The 14,748-nt window shown below is 43.4% G+C and overlaps 2 protein-coding genes across 4 annotated transcripts in view; one reads left to right on the top strand and one right to left on the bottom strand.

Annotated features, from left to right (window-relative positions):
* NDRG1 (N-myc downstream regulated 1) overlaps positions 1-2,574 on the top strand; it is a 42,763-nt gene extending 40,189 nt beyond the window's left edge. Inside the window, exon 16 of the mRNA XM_080580716.1 lies at positions 737-2,574. Coding sequence (XP_080436842.1) covers positions 737-1,002 — 266 coding nt within the window. The 3' untranslated portion in view covers positions 1,003-2,574. The remainder of the gene's footprint in view (positions 1-736) is intronic.
* Positions 2,575-12,404: 9,830 nt separating this feature from the next.
* The window catches only part of CCN4 (cellular communication network factor 4), a 36,645-nt gene continuing 34,301 nt past the window's right edge, over positions 12,405-14,748 (bottom strand). For all 3 annotated transcript variants that reach the window (XM_080580714.1, XM_080580713.1, XM_080580715.1), the window contains exons 4-5: positions 13,329-13,522; positions 12,405-12,782 (exon numbers count right to left, since the gene is read on the bottom strand). In XM_080580714.1, the coding sequence (XP_080436840.1) occupies positions 12,483-12,782; positions 13,329-13,522 (494 nt within the window). In that variant the 3' untranslated portion in view covers positions 12,405-12,482. The remainder of the gene's footprint in view (positions 12,783-13,328; positions 13,523-14,748) is intronic.

The following is a 14,748-nucleotide window of genomic DNA, read 5'->3' as shown; positions in this document are numbered from 1 at the left end:
ACAAAAACAAACCAAAACGACAAAAAAAAAAAAAAACAAACTGTGGTGTTTGGAAGAGGATTTTTTACTCCAGATCATGTTACTAAATAGTAGACAGTTTTACAGATAGACTTCTATCACCAAGTAATTCTCCAAAATAAAGGTGAAGCTCTTTTGCCTTTTCTTTATTTTATTTAAGCAATTGTCTGTAATTCCCATGCATCTCATCTAAGCCATGTTTTCTAATACACATTACTCATGTTATTCTGTAAGTTCTTTAATGACCAGTAGGTCATGGAATGGGATGCCTCCATGCTTGAGAGAAGGCATAAAGGTATCCTTAAACAAAACTGCTTCATCTCAAGGAAAGCAGCAGGCAACACTTCATAAAATTGCATGTACTTCTGACAGCTGTTGTGTAGGTACATTTCTAGCCTGGGCTGCCAGCAAAGATTAAACATCTGAAAGTAAAAGGAGGTCTAATGAATCTCCTCAGTTTTCCTCTGGCTTTCTGCAGCCACAAAAGCATGCCACAAAGCTGTCTTGAATCCCTCACTGCTGACCACCAATTTTGCCTTAGCAATTTGGGTTCATTAGCTGTATGTCTGGAGCAGTGCTACTACTTCCATACATGAAGTTACCATGAAAAGTATTTTCAACCCTGAAGGCTTCTCCAAGGGTGGTTAGGGCTGGAAGTAAGAAAGGGGTTTCTTCCAAGCCTACAAAACAAGGAGTTAATGCAAGTCTCTTCTTCCAGTGCCCTCTGCTAGCATGACCAGGCTGATGAGGTCCCGCACCGCTTCTGGCTCCAGTGTAACATCTTTGGAAGGACAGAGGAGCCGGTCTCACACTGGAGAAGGCACAAGAAGCCGGTCTCACACCGGGGAGGGAACTAGGAGCCGATCCCACACCGGGGAGGGTTCCAGGAACCGCTCCCACACAGACACGCGCATCGAGCTGACGCCGAATTCCGCAAGCAATGCTGAGCAATCAGGCCCCAAGTCCATGGAAGTGTCCTGTTAAGTGTGTGCAAGAGGTTTAAACTGGTCACAGTCTGGAAAAGTAAAGGATGCCCCCTGTGTACCACAAAAACATAACTGGTATTAATCTCAAGCTATTCTGTAAGATGAGCTCTGTTCACCAGGGTCTGACGGGGACCAAAGAAAAGAAGCATCTCATTTCCTCTATCGTTACTCTTGTAACTCAGACAGCTGCTGCTATTGTGCCCTCCTTCAATGGATGCCAAATTCTAAAGGAAACTTGCCAAAAGCTGATATGGTTGTAAACACTTCAGAGTCAAACCAGACATGCTTAATATCCTCCTTTAAAATCAAAACTATTCCACGTCCCTTTATCTCTAATTCTCTTGAAGTAAACTGGCACAATTTGAGATGAGTTTCAATGAGGGGGAGAAAAATTACTATTGTGGATGGCTTTTAAAAAAAGGAAATGAAATAAATGTGTTACGGCCTCATGTTGAAGCTGGAGTTGAATGCATTGTATATAGCTTGACTTCAAATGATAGAGAAGTTAATGTATCATGCATTTATAGATCTTCTAATTCATTAGTATTCAAGCCTGTTTTCCTATGTATAATAATATACTACTAAAATAGACAGATTTAATGTGACTTTAAGATGAACTAAATCTTTAAGCTTTTTTTTTTCACTTTTTTTGAGATTTATTTCCGGTCTTCCTTTCTTTCACCCTTCCTAGACCCTAAACCCTGCTTAGCCAAATGAGGACAAGATTTAAATTTTATAAGCCAGGTAGCATCTCCTCTTTGGGATCTTGGGCCAAAGGGTTTACAATACTGCAAAAGTTGGTGTAGTTTGAACACGTAGGGTAGCCATACATGCCAGCAAAGCAGAAGCAGCTTGATTTTTACTTCAGACGGCTTCTTATCTTTGCAGCTCAAGTTTTTGTGTCCAGCACAATTGTAAGAAATTCAGAATTCTGTAAGCAAAGTCAGATCCAGCTGTTCTTTGTCAAGAGAGATGAATAACTGTGGAATGGCATGTAATTAGATACTGTACATTCAACTGCCACTAATTACTAGAATTGAAACTGAGTTCTCACTGGTGCTGAGAAGTATATTCCACAAAGTGATGGAGCGGCAACACTGTAACTGAGAAATACAGTGTTTAATGACTGCATAAATGTAATGATCTGCTGGTTCCGCATCTTTGCATAGCCACCTGATACCTAGGGTTACTTGTGTTGATGCTAGTGGTTTGATATCTTTCCACCAGTCAGATTTTCACAGTTGGGTGTTCTTAAGTTTGTCCTTCCATATGTAGTGGGATGGGATTTCCTGAGCTTCAATGCATACCTGCTGCATTGCAGTCCTTGCATAAACAAGAAAACAGTTAAATAGCAAATGTTAATACTTTGGGATTGCTTGTTCAGAAGAACACTGTCTAGGTTACTTTATATTGACTAACTTCAGCTCTTGTGTAGAATATCCATAGTGGTTTGTGGGAAGAACAGACAATTTCAAGAAAGAATAAAGCTATTGTGTAAAGTCTATCAAGAAAAGTTTCTTAATGAAGTATTTGTATTTATTACAAAACAAATAAATTTGTAACTTTGCAATGTCTTGTGTGTGCCTTCATCTTTTACCAGGAGTACAATGATCTTTCTCAATGGGGTTAGTATATTTCTTGTCATTGCTTTTTAGCAAAAAAATCTTTTTTCTTGTGCTCTTGTCCCTGCCCTTCCCTACATTCATGCTGTGAGATTATTTTTTTTCCACTTTTTTTTTTCCACTCCAGCCTAGAATCATAGAATATCCTGAGTTGGAAGGGACCCATAAGGATCATCAAGTCCAACTCCTGGCACCGCACAGGTCTGCCCAAAAGTCTAGACCATGTGACTAAGCGCACAGTCCAATCTCTTCTTAAATTCAGACAGGCTTGGTGCAGTGCCTACTTCACTGGGGAGCCTGTTCCAGTGTGCAACCACCCTCTCGGTGAAGAACCTCTTCCTGATGTCCAGCCTAAACTTCCCCTGCCTCAGCTTCACACCGTTCCCATGGGTCCTGTCACTGGTAATAATGGAGAATAGGTCACCTGCCTCTCAACTCCCCCTCGCGAGGAAGTTGTAGACTGCGATGAGGTCCCCCTCCCAGCCTCCTCTTCTCCAGGCTGAACAGGCCCAGTGACCTCAGCCGCTCCTCATATGTCTTCCCCTCTAGGCCCTTCACCATCTTCGTTGCCCTCCTCTGGATGCTCTCCAACAGTTTAATGTCCTTTTTGTACTGTGGTGCCCAGAACTGCACACAGTACTCGAGGCGAGGCCGCACCAGCGCAGAGTAGAGCGGGACAATCACCTCCCTCGACCGACTAGCGATGCTGTGCTTGATGCATCCCAGGATACGGTTGGCCCTCCTGGCTGCCAGGGCACACTGCTGGCTCATATTCAACTTGCTGTCAGCCACAACCCCCAGATCCCTCTCTGCGGGGCTGCTCTCCAGCGTCTCATTGCCCAGTCTGTACGTATAGCCAGGGTTGCCCCGTCCCAGGTGCAGGACCCAGCACTCGCCTTTGTTAAACTTCATGTGGTTGGTGATCGCCCAGCTCTCCAATCTGTCCAGATCTCTCTGCAAGGCCTTTCCACCCTCATCTGAGTCCGCAACTCCTCCAAGTTTGGTGTTGTTGGCAAATTTGCTCAAAACACCTTCTAGTCCTACGTCCAAAAGCCTACTTTTATATTAACAAAACACAATGTAGTTCAGTATCAAGTGTTACTGGCTATTCAAAAAATAATTTTGCTCTAACAAATGCATTAAAAAATTGAGCCTCAGTACAGAGTACTACTTACCTGAAGTTAGAAGTCTTCTTTGTATCCTTAGATACAATCCTGTCTAGCACATAGACCTGCAGTTTGTATTCTGACTTCCTCACAGGAACTGGATTTTACTTCTATCCTTAAAGCAGATGTACAGGTTTCCTTTCTTATGTTAGTCTGGGTTCTGGTAGACCACCCTGGTTGCCTTTTTACTTGGTGCTCTTACCTAGTGACTGATTTAACGTATTGGCAGTTTCAGGGGTAGGTGGGTTTTGTGACTTTGCTGAAACTATTTTGGTGGCTCCTTCCTTCTGTATTTAAAAAAAGAACAAAGAAACAAACAAACAAAAAAACCACAGCTGTGATAGGAAGAGGCAAAAGCAAATATTTGGCCTGTCAGAGCCCAGGTTCTGCTAAATGTGATTATTCAGCAGTTGTCACTGGACTGGTACCAGCAATTGGCTTGATTTGGTCATCCACAGCCCGTGCCACTGCCAGTGAAAATGGGAGGGATCTCTTCCAACTCATTTTACAAAAGAAGGGCAAAGTTGTGTTCTCTCTGAGCTTTTCTGGGAATGGCTAATCATTTCTTCCACAAGGACACCATGGTGTGCCTGTCAAGCCTAGGCAGTTTATTTTTGTTTAACAGGGAGGAATGCATCCAATCCTTGCAGCACAAAGGGATCTGCGAGCACTTCTGAGCAGCTAGGAGTTGCTAGGACCACTATAAATGTCAGCTTTGTAACAAAAAAGTATTCAATGGGCAAGGAACAGTATGTACCTGTACAGAAAAGCTGGAGGACAGTACAGAGGAGTAATGCCTTACCTTTTAAAAGGAGTTACGGCTCCTTTTTCCCCACAGTACTGGTCTTCTGGCATCTTTAATTGGTATTCAAACTGAAGAGATGTAAGTGGCTTCCAGTTTTATTAGAATTTATTTTTAAATAACTTCCTTCCTACACTTTGGAAATGCTCAGTTCCTCGTTCTTGGAGACTGTAGTGTCATTAAACTAGAGAAGATGAGTTGGATTTTCACCTTTTCCTGAAAGGATGAATGGCCACTAGGGAGCAAGGAGATCTTACGGCAGAGAGGAAATTCCAAGTGGCTAACAGGAGGCTTCCAGAAAAGAAACAGTTCACCTTTCACAGTGTTTTGGGGGTTACTAAGAGGAGAATGGGCTTCCCAGGACCAACAGATTTCCTGATGGCTCTTCAGAACCACTAGCACACAGGGTGTAATTGCTGAAATCGGTTCTTTCCACCTCTGCCTGGGTCTTAAGATCTACTATGCAAAAATCAACTGAACTTAAGTAGAGCTTTCCCTCTCCCTGTCCTTGCAGAGCAGGAGTGGAACTGGATGTGCCAATACCATGTCAACACAGCAGGACTTTTGTGCTGAAGGATGCTGCTTTTCTCTTTAAAAGTCTCTAGAAACTAAACAGCTGGAAACTTTAACCTAGATGTGTTTTGGGGGCTTATGATTAATGTCACGTGTTGCAAGTGATGGACTGAGCTGGAGAGAAAACAGTTTATAGAAAAGCTGCTTATTTTTCTCTCCAGTGCTGGAATCCTCTTCCTGTCTGTTTTTGCATCTTGGGCAGAGTATCTGTTGCAATCCATGGTGTGTCAGTAAAACGCTATTGTTTTCACCACAACAACACATCCAGCAGTGTCTCATGAGTAATTTGGCCCGCCCCCTTCCACATGCCAGCTGCTTTTTTTGCACTGTTTTTCACTGTGTTGCACTATCCCACATTCGCTGGACCTGTAAGTCTGTCTGGGTCTGTATATATCAGCAGCTGTTTTGATGTGTGGATTTAGTGTTTCCACAGAGCCAAATATAGGCTTTATGTTGATAGCTGATAACTGTTTTGTCTGATGTTTAAATAACCAAGAGAAAGGATGTCAGGGTATTTTAAGAGATCAACCCTTCCCCCTCAGCCCTTTGCAACAGATAAACACAGCCTCTCACTGTTTCTATCTATTCCTTCATTAAGGGCTCCATTCATTTTTTAAACAACACAGCTGCTGACCAGTGTTGGGGAAAGAAAGAAAAAAAAAAAAAAGGCTTTTGATTGCAACTGCCAAACAGTCTGATGTCTGTTCCCTGCAATCCAGCGTGGGGATCTTTTGCTCACCCAGCACGTAAAGGGGGCTGGAGGAGAGCTGTTATTTGGGTGTAATTAAAGAGGCAACCCCCTACTCCTTACCCTGTGTATTTTTGACACTAGTGGCTGCATGATGCACATCAAACAGTGGACGCAAACATCACTGAGCATCTCCAGAAGAGCCCAAGGGTTGAGACAGGGGATATCAGGCAGCAATTCCTTCCCAAGCAGCACATAGCACAATCACTGCCACCGTGGTGGGCCCTGACCCACAGCAGAGCTGGAAAACTATCCTTGTTTGACCTGCCACTCTCTGCTATTGCTTATGGCTGAAGTGGATTATGGTATTCAGGTCAAGGTCAGCGTGTGAGGAGAGCTGGGGGCAGGGAAGAGCTTTTTGCTGGGTGGTTGCACTCACAGAGACCCAGGGCAGCTCCATACAAAGCCTACGGCCATGACTGATGGCTCTTGAGAGAGCAAGAGCTGCCAGCATCCTGGTCTCTGTTCATGTGAGTGTACATCCCTGCGAGGCCCAGCACCCTGCATGCAGCAAGCTGTGAAGGGAAGGTGGGGCTGCTGAGCTGTGGTTTCATCCCATGGAGTGGTCCTGGCATGGAGCAGGGCCAACCTGCCTGTAGGGCTTGGTAAGACTGCCCTGAGCAGTGGTGCCACCCAGACTGTCACACACCGGTGAGACTCATCTTGGCCTCTTTGCCTACACTTGCATCTCCTCACCTGCAGAATAGTCTTTACTCGACCAATTACCACGTGGTTTCATTTATTATTAGTGGTAGCTAAATAATAACTCCAAGAAGTCTTAGCTTTTTACCACCAGCTGCCAATAAACCTTGATCCCTCAGTTCTTCCCTCCCCACTGCTCAGAGGCTTCGGGTGGGGTTTCTTATGGGAGCAGAGCCCAGCTTGGCTGTCAGGACTTCATTTGGAAAGTGCAAAGTACTTAGGAGGTGATAGGTTTGCAGATAAGTCCAAATGCAGTGGCTGTGAAAGCATCCAAGACACTCTTCATGTAAGACAGTGTACTTAGAGGCTCCATATGTGCAAGCAGAAGAAGCATCAGCTAGATGGGACTTCTGATGCCTGTAGAGGCAGGAGGGAAGGGTGCTACCTTTGCTGAAATCTATTCTGGAGACATGGCTGGCCAGTAAGTGTTTACATTGCAGAGGACTTCCCAACCAAAGCAAGGCACAGAAGGCTGGAGAGGTGGTTGCTTTCTCACCTAATGCCCCAGCAGACATGAGCAAGCCCAGGACACAGACCCATCATTGCAGGAGGCCACAGAAAGTGTTTTAAGTTCCTACTGAGGTGAGTAAAACAGTTCAGGCTGAAAGACAAACCTGGTTTGTGGGAAAACTCTGAAAACCTCAAGATGACGATAATTTTCCTCTTCTAGAACTAAATGGTAGAATCCTTACTGGGGTTAGCCCTAAGGATTTGTACATGCTGGGGTATGGAATAATGAATTTGTAATTTAAATGTATTTCCTCGTCATCAATATCCTCGTTTGAATAATTTCTGTCCATATGGTTGCTGCAAACAGGTTATTCTTGCAGACTCTCAAGAGAGATGACAAAAAAGACAGGTTTATGCAGGTTGAGTAACACACTCAACTTTGCTCTAACAGTCTAGACTCTTAGACTAATCTAGTAAGGATGCTGGGGGAAAAATGAAAGAAAAAAGAAAAGAGCTAGAGACAGACCATCACAAAAGGACACAAGTTGGAGAACACCTGGCATTCTCAAGCTGCCAAAATATTCACAGTAACAGAATTGCACTCAGAGCTTTTTTTTTTTTTTTTTTTTTTTTTTCCTTCATACTACTGTGTCTTTGTTTTCATTTGTACGTGTTCTTCAGCTCAGGGCTTTGTCACACATTGCAAACCCACACTTGGACATTGGCCAGGTGAGGAGATTGGAAAAGGAAAAAGAAATGTCAGTGGTAAACATACTTCACCTTCTTTTGCTTGCCTAAGCCTCTACATGAGGTGTCAGTCATAGATGCATTAATCATTTACCACTTATGAGGTTATTTAATATATTTAAAGCACAGCAGCAGCATGCCACCTGCAAAACCTCACCATGATGCTGTATGAACAAGCTAAACACGTTACATTGTTGGTGTAACTCAGACTGACACTGCCAAACCAATCTGTTTTTCCCATTAATATTTCATATATTTCAGCATATGAAGCTTACAGAAATAGCTCTGCAGGACTGTTAAATTAGGAAAGTAACAGTTTGAAAAGATACGTGTATGGATATGTGCTTGTAGCTAATGAGAGAACTCTGCCTCCAACAGTTTAATATACTGTCTTAAAACTTCAAAAAACTGGGGGAAAAAATCACAGGGTTTAATTTACTGGATGACTCAGAGTTTCTGAATGTTGCAGTCCTGCTGTATTACATATATACAGCACAATCCTTGTGAACACATCAAAAATAAAGCAACTGCACCACACCCTGTTTTCAGTTGCATGCACATTGAAGTTGTTTTAAATTCTAGTCAGAGCTCCAGTAAAAGGCATCTTTATAAGCTACACGATTGCTTCTTTTCATCCTTCAGTGAGTAGACTCTTTTCTGGTGTTCCCAAACAAAGCAGCTTGAGCCACCATACTGACACTGGAAAGCCCCTGTGGAAAGCAAATACAGCAAATATATTTAACGTGAGCTGCCCCTCAAAATCCCATCCTCCATCTTTCTCCCAGCCTACTAGACCAACATGATGATCGGCATGAGTGGGGTGTGGGTCAAACAGTCTTAGCTTAGCCTGGACTGCAAAATCATCACTCTCATCCTTCCTCAAGTCCACCCTGGACTGCTGCACCAAAGGGATCTAGCACCAGCTCAGAGCCTATCTTCACAATAGGATTATTGTTGTTTTTTTTGGATGATGGTACCACTTTCAGGTCCCAGCAGAGACCTGGACCCATTGTATGAGGCACTGTACAATTGCACAGTGAGCAGCAGTTCCTGCTGATGGAGGAGTTTTCACTCTCACCAGAGGCGATGAACGCTAGGGCTTTGTTCTTCTGGCTCCACTGATAAAGAACTGAGGATAAGTGAAGCAGAGGGCTGGATCCATGAAAGTTTTTCAGGGTCTAGCTCTTCAGCACATTTAAATAGTAACCACAAAGGTATACTTGTAAAAATTCATGACTTGCTCAAGCTCACAGGGAGACAAGGAATTGAATCTAAAGGCTAGTTTCTTGATGTAGACCTAGAGTTAGTTTTCCTGTAAATGTCATCCTTTAAAAGAAAGGAGCTCTAAAGCACCATAAATTGCAAGTCAAGTTCACTGGTTATAAAAGTGTTACTCATCCCCTTTCACTGTCACTAGAAAGACAAGCAGTTGCACTATCAGCAGAGCTAACAAGGCTTGATCTCCAATAGCTTTTTGTCCCATGTCCCCAGAAACTCCCTTACAGCACTCTAACAACAAATATTTCCTGTCCATGATGCCCTCAGCATTCCCTTCACCATGGCTGCTCATTTCCCAGTGGTGCATCTGTTCAAAATGCCTTAATACTGCTGTTGTGGTTGGGCCACGCTGCAGCTGTTCTGGCTTTCTGGCAGAGGTGCATGGGCTTGGTATGAGCAATGTGCTGGGCCTTTCCTCTGTCCTGCTATTTTATTTATTTGTTTGCTTGTTTGTTTTTATTTCAGGAATCACAATGCTTCTGAGATCTTTACTTTTCTGCCTACTTTGTTTGAAATTTCCCACCAAGGGAGTGACTGACAGATAAACAAACGGACAGCATGATTGCATACGCCTTGTTCCCTAAGGAAACCAGGCGAGAAACAGAAACATCTTGGATGCGTGGGGGAAGATCTGTGGTTTCTAGGCATTCACTTCACTGAAAACCAACACACGCTGGAGCTGCTGGTCATGCATTAGCTTACAATAGGTTCTTTTATCTCTCAATGAAAGCTGTGTGTTTCAGCCACTGCAGCATTTGATTATGATGGTTACAGTGTTAGCTAATTGCAAAGCTACGCAAGCATATTAAGTGCCACAGCTTTGGGTCTGTATTTGTATCCTGTTTTCTCGCTTCTCAATGTGTACTTGTAGGAGTGACTTATTATACATATAAATACATGTTATATATGCACTCTACTTTATGCACCACAGACTTCACCATGGGAAATGTATATATAAATATACACGTATATATTCATGGACATGTTCATGTGTTTTCTATATAACATTATAAAATATTTTATATACAATATTATATGCATGCATACATACAGTACATATATATATTTACACATATATACATCTACATATATAGATATAAACAAACATATATGTATATACATGTGTGTATATATATATATATATACACATTTTTTTTTTAAGTGGTCCAAATCTAGAACACGATATTCCGAATCATATTTAGGGGTGATCTTATTGAATTCATGGGCTGGCCTCCCTACAAAGCACCTCAAAACAACTATTTCTTCTTTTGGAAAGCATTGTCAACTTCTTGGCTAAGGCCTCATTTTCTTATGTCTCCATGGACCTTTTTTTCCAGGTGATGGAGTTTAAAATGTGACATACTCAGTCTTGCAAGTGTTGAGCTACTATCTGATTTGAGATGAATAGATCAGACGTGATCTATCCTCTCATATCATCACAGCCAAAGGCAGCTGGGAGGCTGAATATTGCAAAGTGGCAATGTCTTAATTTCTTGTCACCCGAGGAATGAGCAGAACAGGCATTTTGCATATATGCTGGAACATGCACACAGGGATCACCATTCTTTTCTGCCACTGGGGAGTTCTGAGAAGCTTCAAAAGAATTAGTAAAGAGCTTTGGATTAAGGAATAACCCAGCTCTGTGAAAAATGTATGGGCCAAATCCTTGTATACAAACAAAGCTTCTCTTGAATTCCAGTTTTGAGGATTTACAGCATTTCTCCTACAAGTTTTACATAGGAATTGCATTATTTTCAGCCTACTCACAAGAAGCATTAATTTGTCATTAGCCAGAAAGATTTATGTCTCCTGGGAAGTAATCTAGCTTCCTCTGGCTTATCAAGATGAAGTCAGACTGGAACTAAAGCTAAATAAATGACTGATTTAAAAGCAGTTTGCATCATCTGAAGTTCAGCCCTGTGTGGGTCAATCTCCAGCCCATGTCTCACTCAGCAGTTCTCCTGTGCCCCAGGGAATTTGCAAACAGATATAGTACTTTCCCATGCAGAGACACATTTCTACTGCTCAGCTCTCCCAAGTGAAGCACTGGTGAACGTGCCCTGGTGCATGAGGGCTGTAGCTACAACTCACTGGAGAAAAACTGTCTCCAGCAAGCTTCAGTGATGAAAAAGGTATTGCCTAAAATGTCAACAACTGCGTTTTTCTGCTCTTATATAATATTTGTGTGTGAAATCACTTCTGCAGAACACTTTACTCCAAGCAGCAGCCCATTTGTGACTGATGCACCAGAGGCTATGACAGCAGCTGTCCCCTCCTTTCACAGCCACTCACCCACAAAGCTGCTGGGAAGCCTAACACCTGCTTTCTCATTTAGCACGTGTCTCCCTTCCTCTACCTCAGCCATGTAAAACAAAGGTACGTGCCACTGACAAGGTGCCAGTAGGAAGCAGGACCTGCCTGCTGGTAACACCACAGGGTAGAAGAGGTGGTCTCCAGGCACAGACCACACCATTTCTATGTGAAGAAAGGAGCATGTGAGGCGTTGTCCTTCATCTCTCCTCTGGCTCTCTACAGCTCCTCCTACAGACCTGCAGATCTGCATAGATAGCCTATGAGCAATGTGGAGTCCCTGGGCAAGAGGAATCCCCACAAATATGAGCTCTGAGGTGGGCATTTTGGATTCAGAGCATTCAGGCTGTAGTGAAACTGAAAATATCCCTGGCATAATATACTCCAAGAGACTGAGAGACCAAGGAGAGCAGGACGCAGAGGATCTTTCACCCATCCTAGTGCAGTGAGGCAGGGACTCCTCCTCGGCAGAGATTTCAGGAGAAACCATCTTCGCTGCAGGGCTTTCCCATGAACTTCACCATGGCATGGAATCTGAATGAGAATGATAGAGGAGGATTTTCTAAGGACTATTGTCAGTGTGATAGAGAATGGGCCTAGTTCTGAGGGTCACCAGCATCAAAGACTGAAGTCTGCTGTGGGAGGTGAAGTATACGTCGATGCTAATTTTCCAGCTTAGAACACATTAGTCAAGAAATGATAGTAAGGATGTCTAAGCTACTGACAGCCATACTTTTGCTGTCATAGCAGTATAATATTTTTTCCTTTGGGCGATTAAACTGCTGACCTAATAAATGCTAGTGCCAACAGGACTGTCATTTAAGTCCTGGAGTCTGTGCATAGAGGAATTTCTGGCTGCCATTAATAGATGGAGGTCTGTTAGAGCTGAAAACCCTGTTTGTTCAAGGCCTCTCCAAGAACAGTGTGTCAAAACAAGGAGATTTAACATCCTAACTCAGGAAAAACAAATAAATAAATAAATAAATGAAATTGTACATTGGCACTGGATGAAAGATTCTCCTTTTATTTTAAAACCTCTGTAAAATCAGAGCAATGGGTCAATTCCAGCATTCAGCCAATTTAATTAGCAATTTCAGAGTAATCGTGATAATGAGCCAAGTCGGCAAAGATGTCATTGGGGTTCTTGCAGTTCAGGTTGCAAAAACAAGCATTGATCCACATGATTTTCCAGGAAATCTCAGTTCCATCTGGGCACTCAAACCTCACTTCAATAGTCTTGGACTTGTAGGGTGTGCAGCACCTGTTGTCTGTGCAGACGCCACAATATTTGGGTCTATAAGGACTTTTGCTCACACATCCTGAGATGGTGTAGTTCATTGGTTCGCTGGCCCTGTAGACAGCCAGGCATTTCTTCCCAGGCTAAACCAGAGAACACAAAAAGAGTCAGATTAATTTTCATTACTTCATGCTGACACAGGTAGGTGGGACATGCAAACCACCTTCCTGATATTTAAATGTTGTGAAGCTGCTAGAAAGCATTTTACAGACCTGATCTAGAGGTGTGACAGACTGACACTCTTAGACCTACGAACCAAGAAGCTGCAGGTAGGATACTCGCATAATACAGTTTATAACTATGACCAGCAGTGCACCGTTGCTTTTCTGCTAGCTGAGTCACAGGTCTGTCTGCACAAGCAGCAAGCACAGTAGGCAGGCTTGGCTTGCCTTTCCTTGTACGGAGCATTTTTGGCTGGAATTAAAGCTCTCAGGGGAAGATTTTCATACCGGTGTGTGGAAGCACAGGGAGGAGACATTTTGACCTCTCTGCATCACAGTGAGTCCACATGTGCTTGCTAATGGCCTCCGAGTTCATAAGTGCAGTTCTCAGAGGCCAGAATGCTGCCAAACATGTCTGACCCCGTGTCCAGGCAAAGCTCAGGGGATGCACAGAGAAACAGTCCCCACCTTAATGTGCTTGGTTATGTCCACCTCGCAGGGCCGCATGTTGCACAGGCGACTTTCCTTCATGAGCCGGCACTGGTCGTTGTCGTTGGAAATCCGGGTGGAGATGCCCAGCCCGCAGGTCTTTGAGCAGGGACTCCAGGGCGAGGTGTGAACAATGCAGTTCTTCTGCCAGGCTTCATCCTCCCCCTCGTACGCTGCAGAGACCAGATCAACCGCACATTATTCAGCTGGGCAACTTTCCTTATTAAACATCCTCGCCCCAGCTCATTACACATTCAGGCCACTAACCCAAATAATTAAATCACAGCGTAGTTGCTCAGCATCCCTGCGAACCTCCGCTTGCTTTGTTACCTCCCCATCCCACCCCCTTTGCCGCTGACCTACTTGTGTCAGACCCTCAAGTGCTCGGGGCTGGGGTTCATTTATTTTTTTCTCTTTATAGCCTCACATAAGGGGGTCCTTGTCTGGGGCCCCCAAGTGCAACCACAACGCAAACACTTCATTACAGAAGCCTGCACCAGTTGATGCAGAAAGAGATGAGATCTAATCTCACCATGAAGGGTTATTTAAGAGCCCGTTCAATTGATTCCCTCTAGCAGAAAGTGGTCAACAGTCTTTGATGGACGGCTGAGGGGTTTGGGAAGCAGCCACTGCCTTTCATTGGAAGGAAGAGCAGCTTGAATAGCTCACAGGGAGCTCAGGAATCACTTGAGAAAAGGGTGGGCTCTGTTATGAAAGCAGCCATCAACCCCAGGTCAGGTTCCTTCACAGCCTTGTCAAAAGTCCCCATTGGTCTGTAGCTCACAGCACAGCCCACAGGCACAGCTCTGGTAGAAACTGCTGGGCTGAGCTTGCTTGTTATAACGTTAATCATCAATATTAAATACTATATTTATAGTTATATTAAATACTGTAAAAACTATCTTCACTTCTACTTTTAAGAGAAAAAGTTAGGCAAGAGAAGATGTATTGTGCTCATTTGAGGCTATAGTTCATGAAGAGAAAAAGCCAAATTCAGTAATAGATGTTTTGGATTTGGACTTATTTTCAAAAGCTACCAGAAATAGTAATGAGAACTAAACTCTGGTGGTTTTAACCCACAAAATGGATTTGTTTTTTACAACGTGCCCGTTGATGGAGAAAATCAAACAAACAAAACATACCATTAAGGAAACAAATCCTGGTTCCCTGTTCAAACACCCTACATCTCCTTCAGCTCTGCTTTTGTGAGGTATTCTGTAGAATGGGGCTAATGTGACTAGCATCACTACATTGCATCACAGTGCTTTGAAGATAAATTTATCTATATGGAAAAGCACACACATCCTAAAGTTTAGGGACCATGTGTGAGGCAAATGGTACCACCTCTATGCAGACAGCTAAGTGATCCTCACTGTGAATATGGGTGTGGGGGAAGAAG

This window comes from Anser brachyrhynchus (assembly GCF_964034855.1).
Source record: "Anser brachyrhynchus genome assembly, chromosome: 2".
In the NCBI taxonomy this organism is placed as follows: domain Eukaryota; kingdom Metazoa; phylum Chordata; class Aves; order Anseriformes; family Anatidae; genus Anser; species Anser brachyrhynchus.
This window is presented reverse-complemented; position numbering and strand designations above follow the sequence as displayed.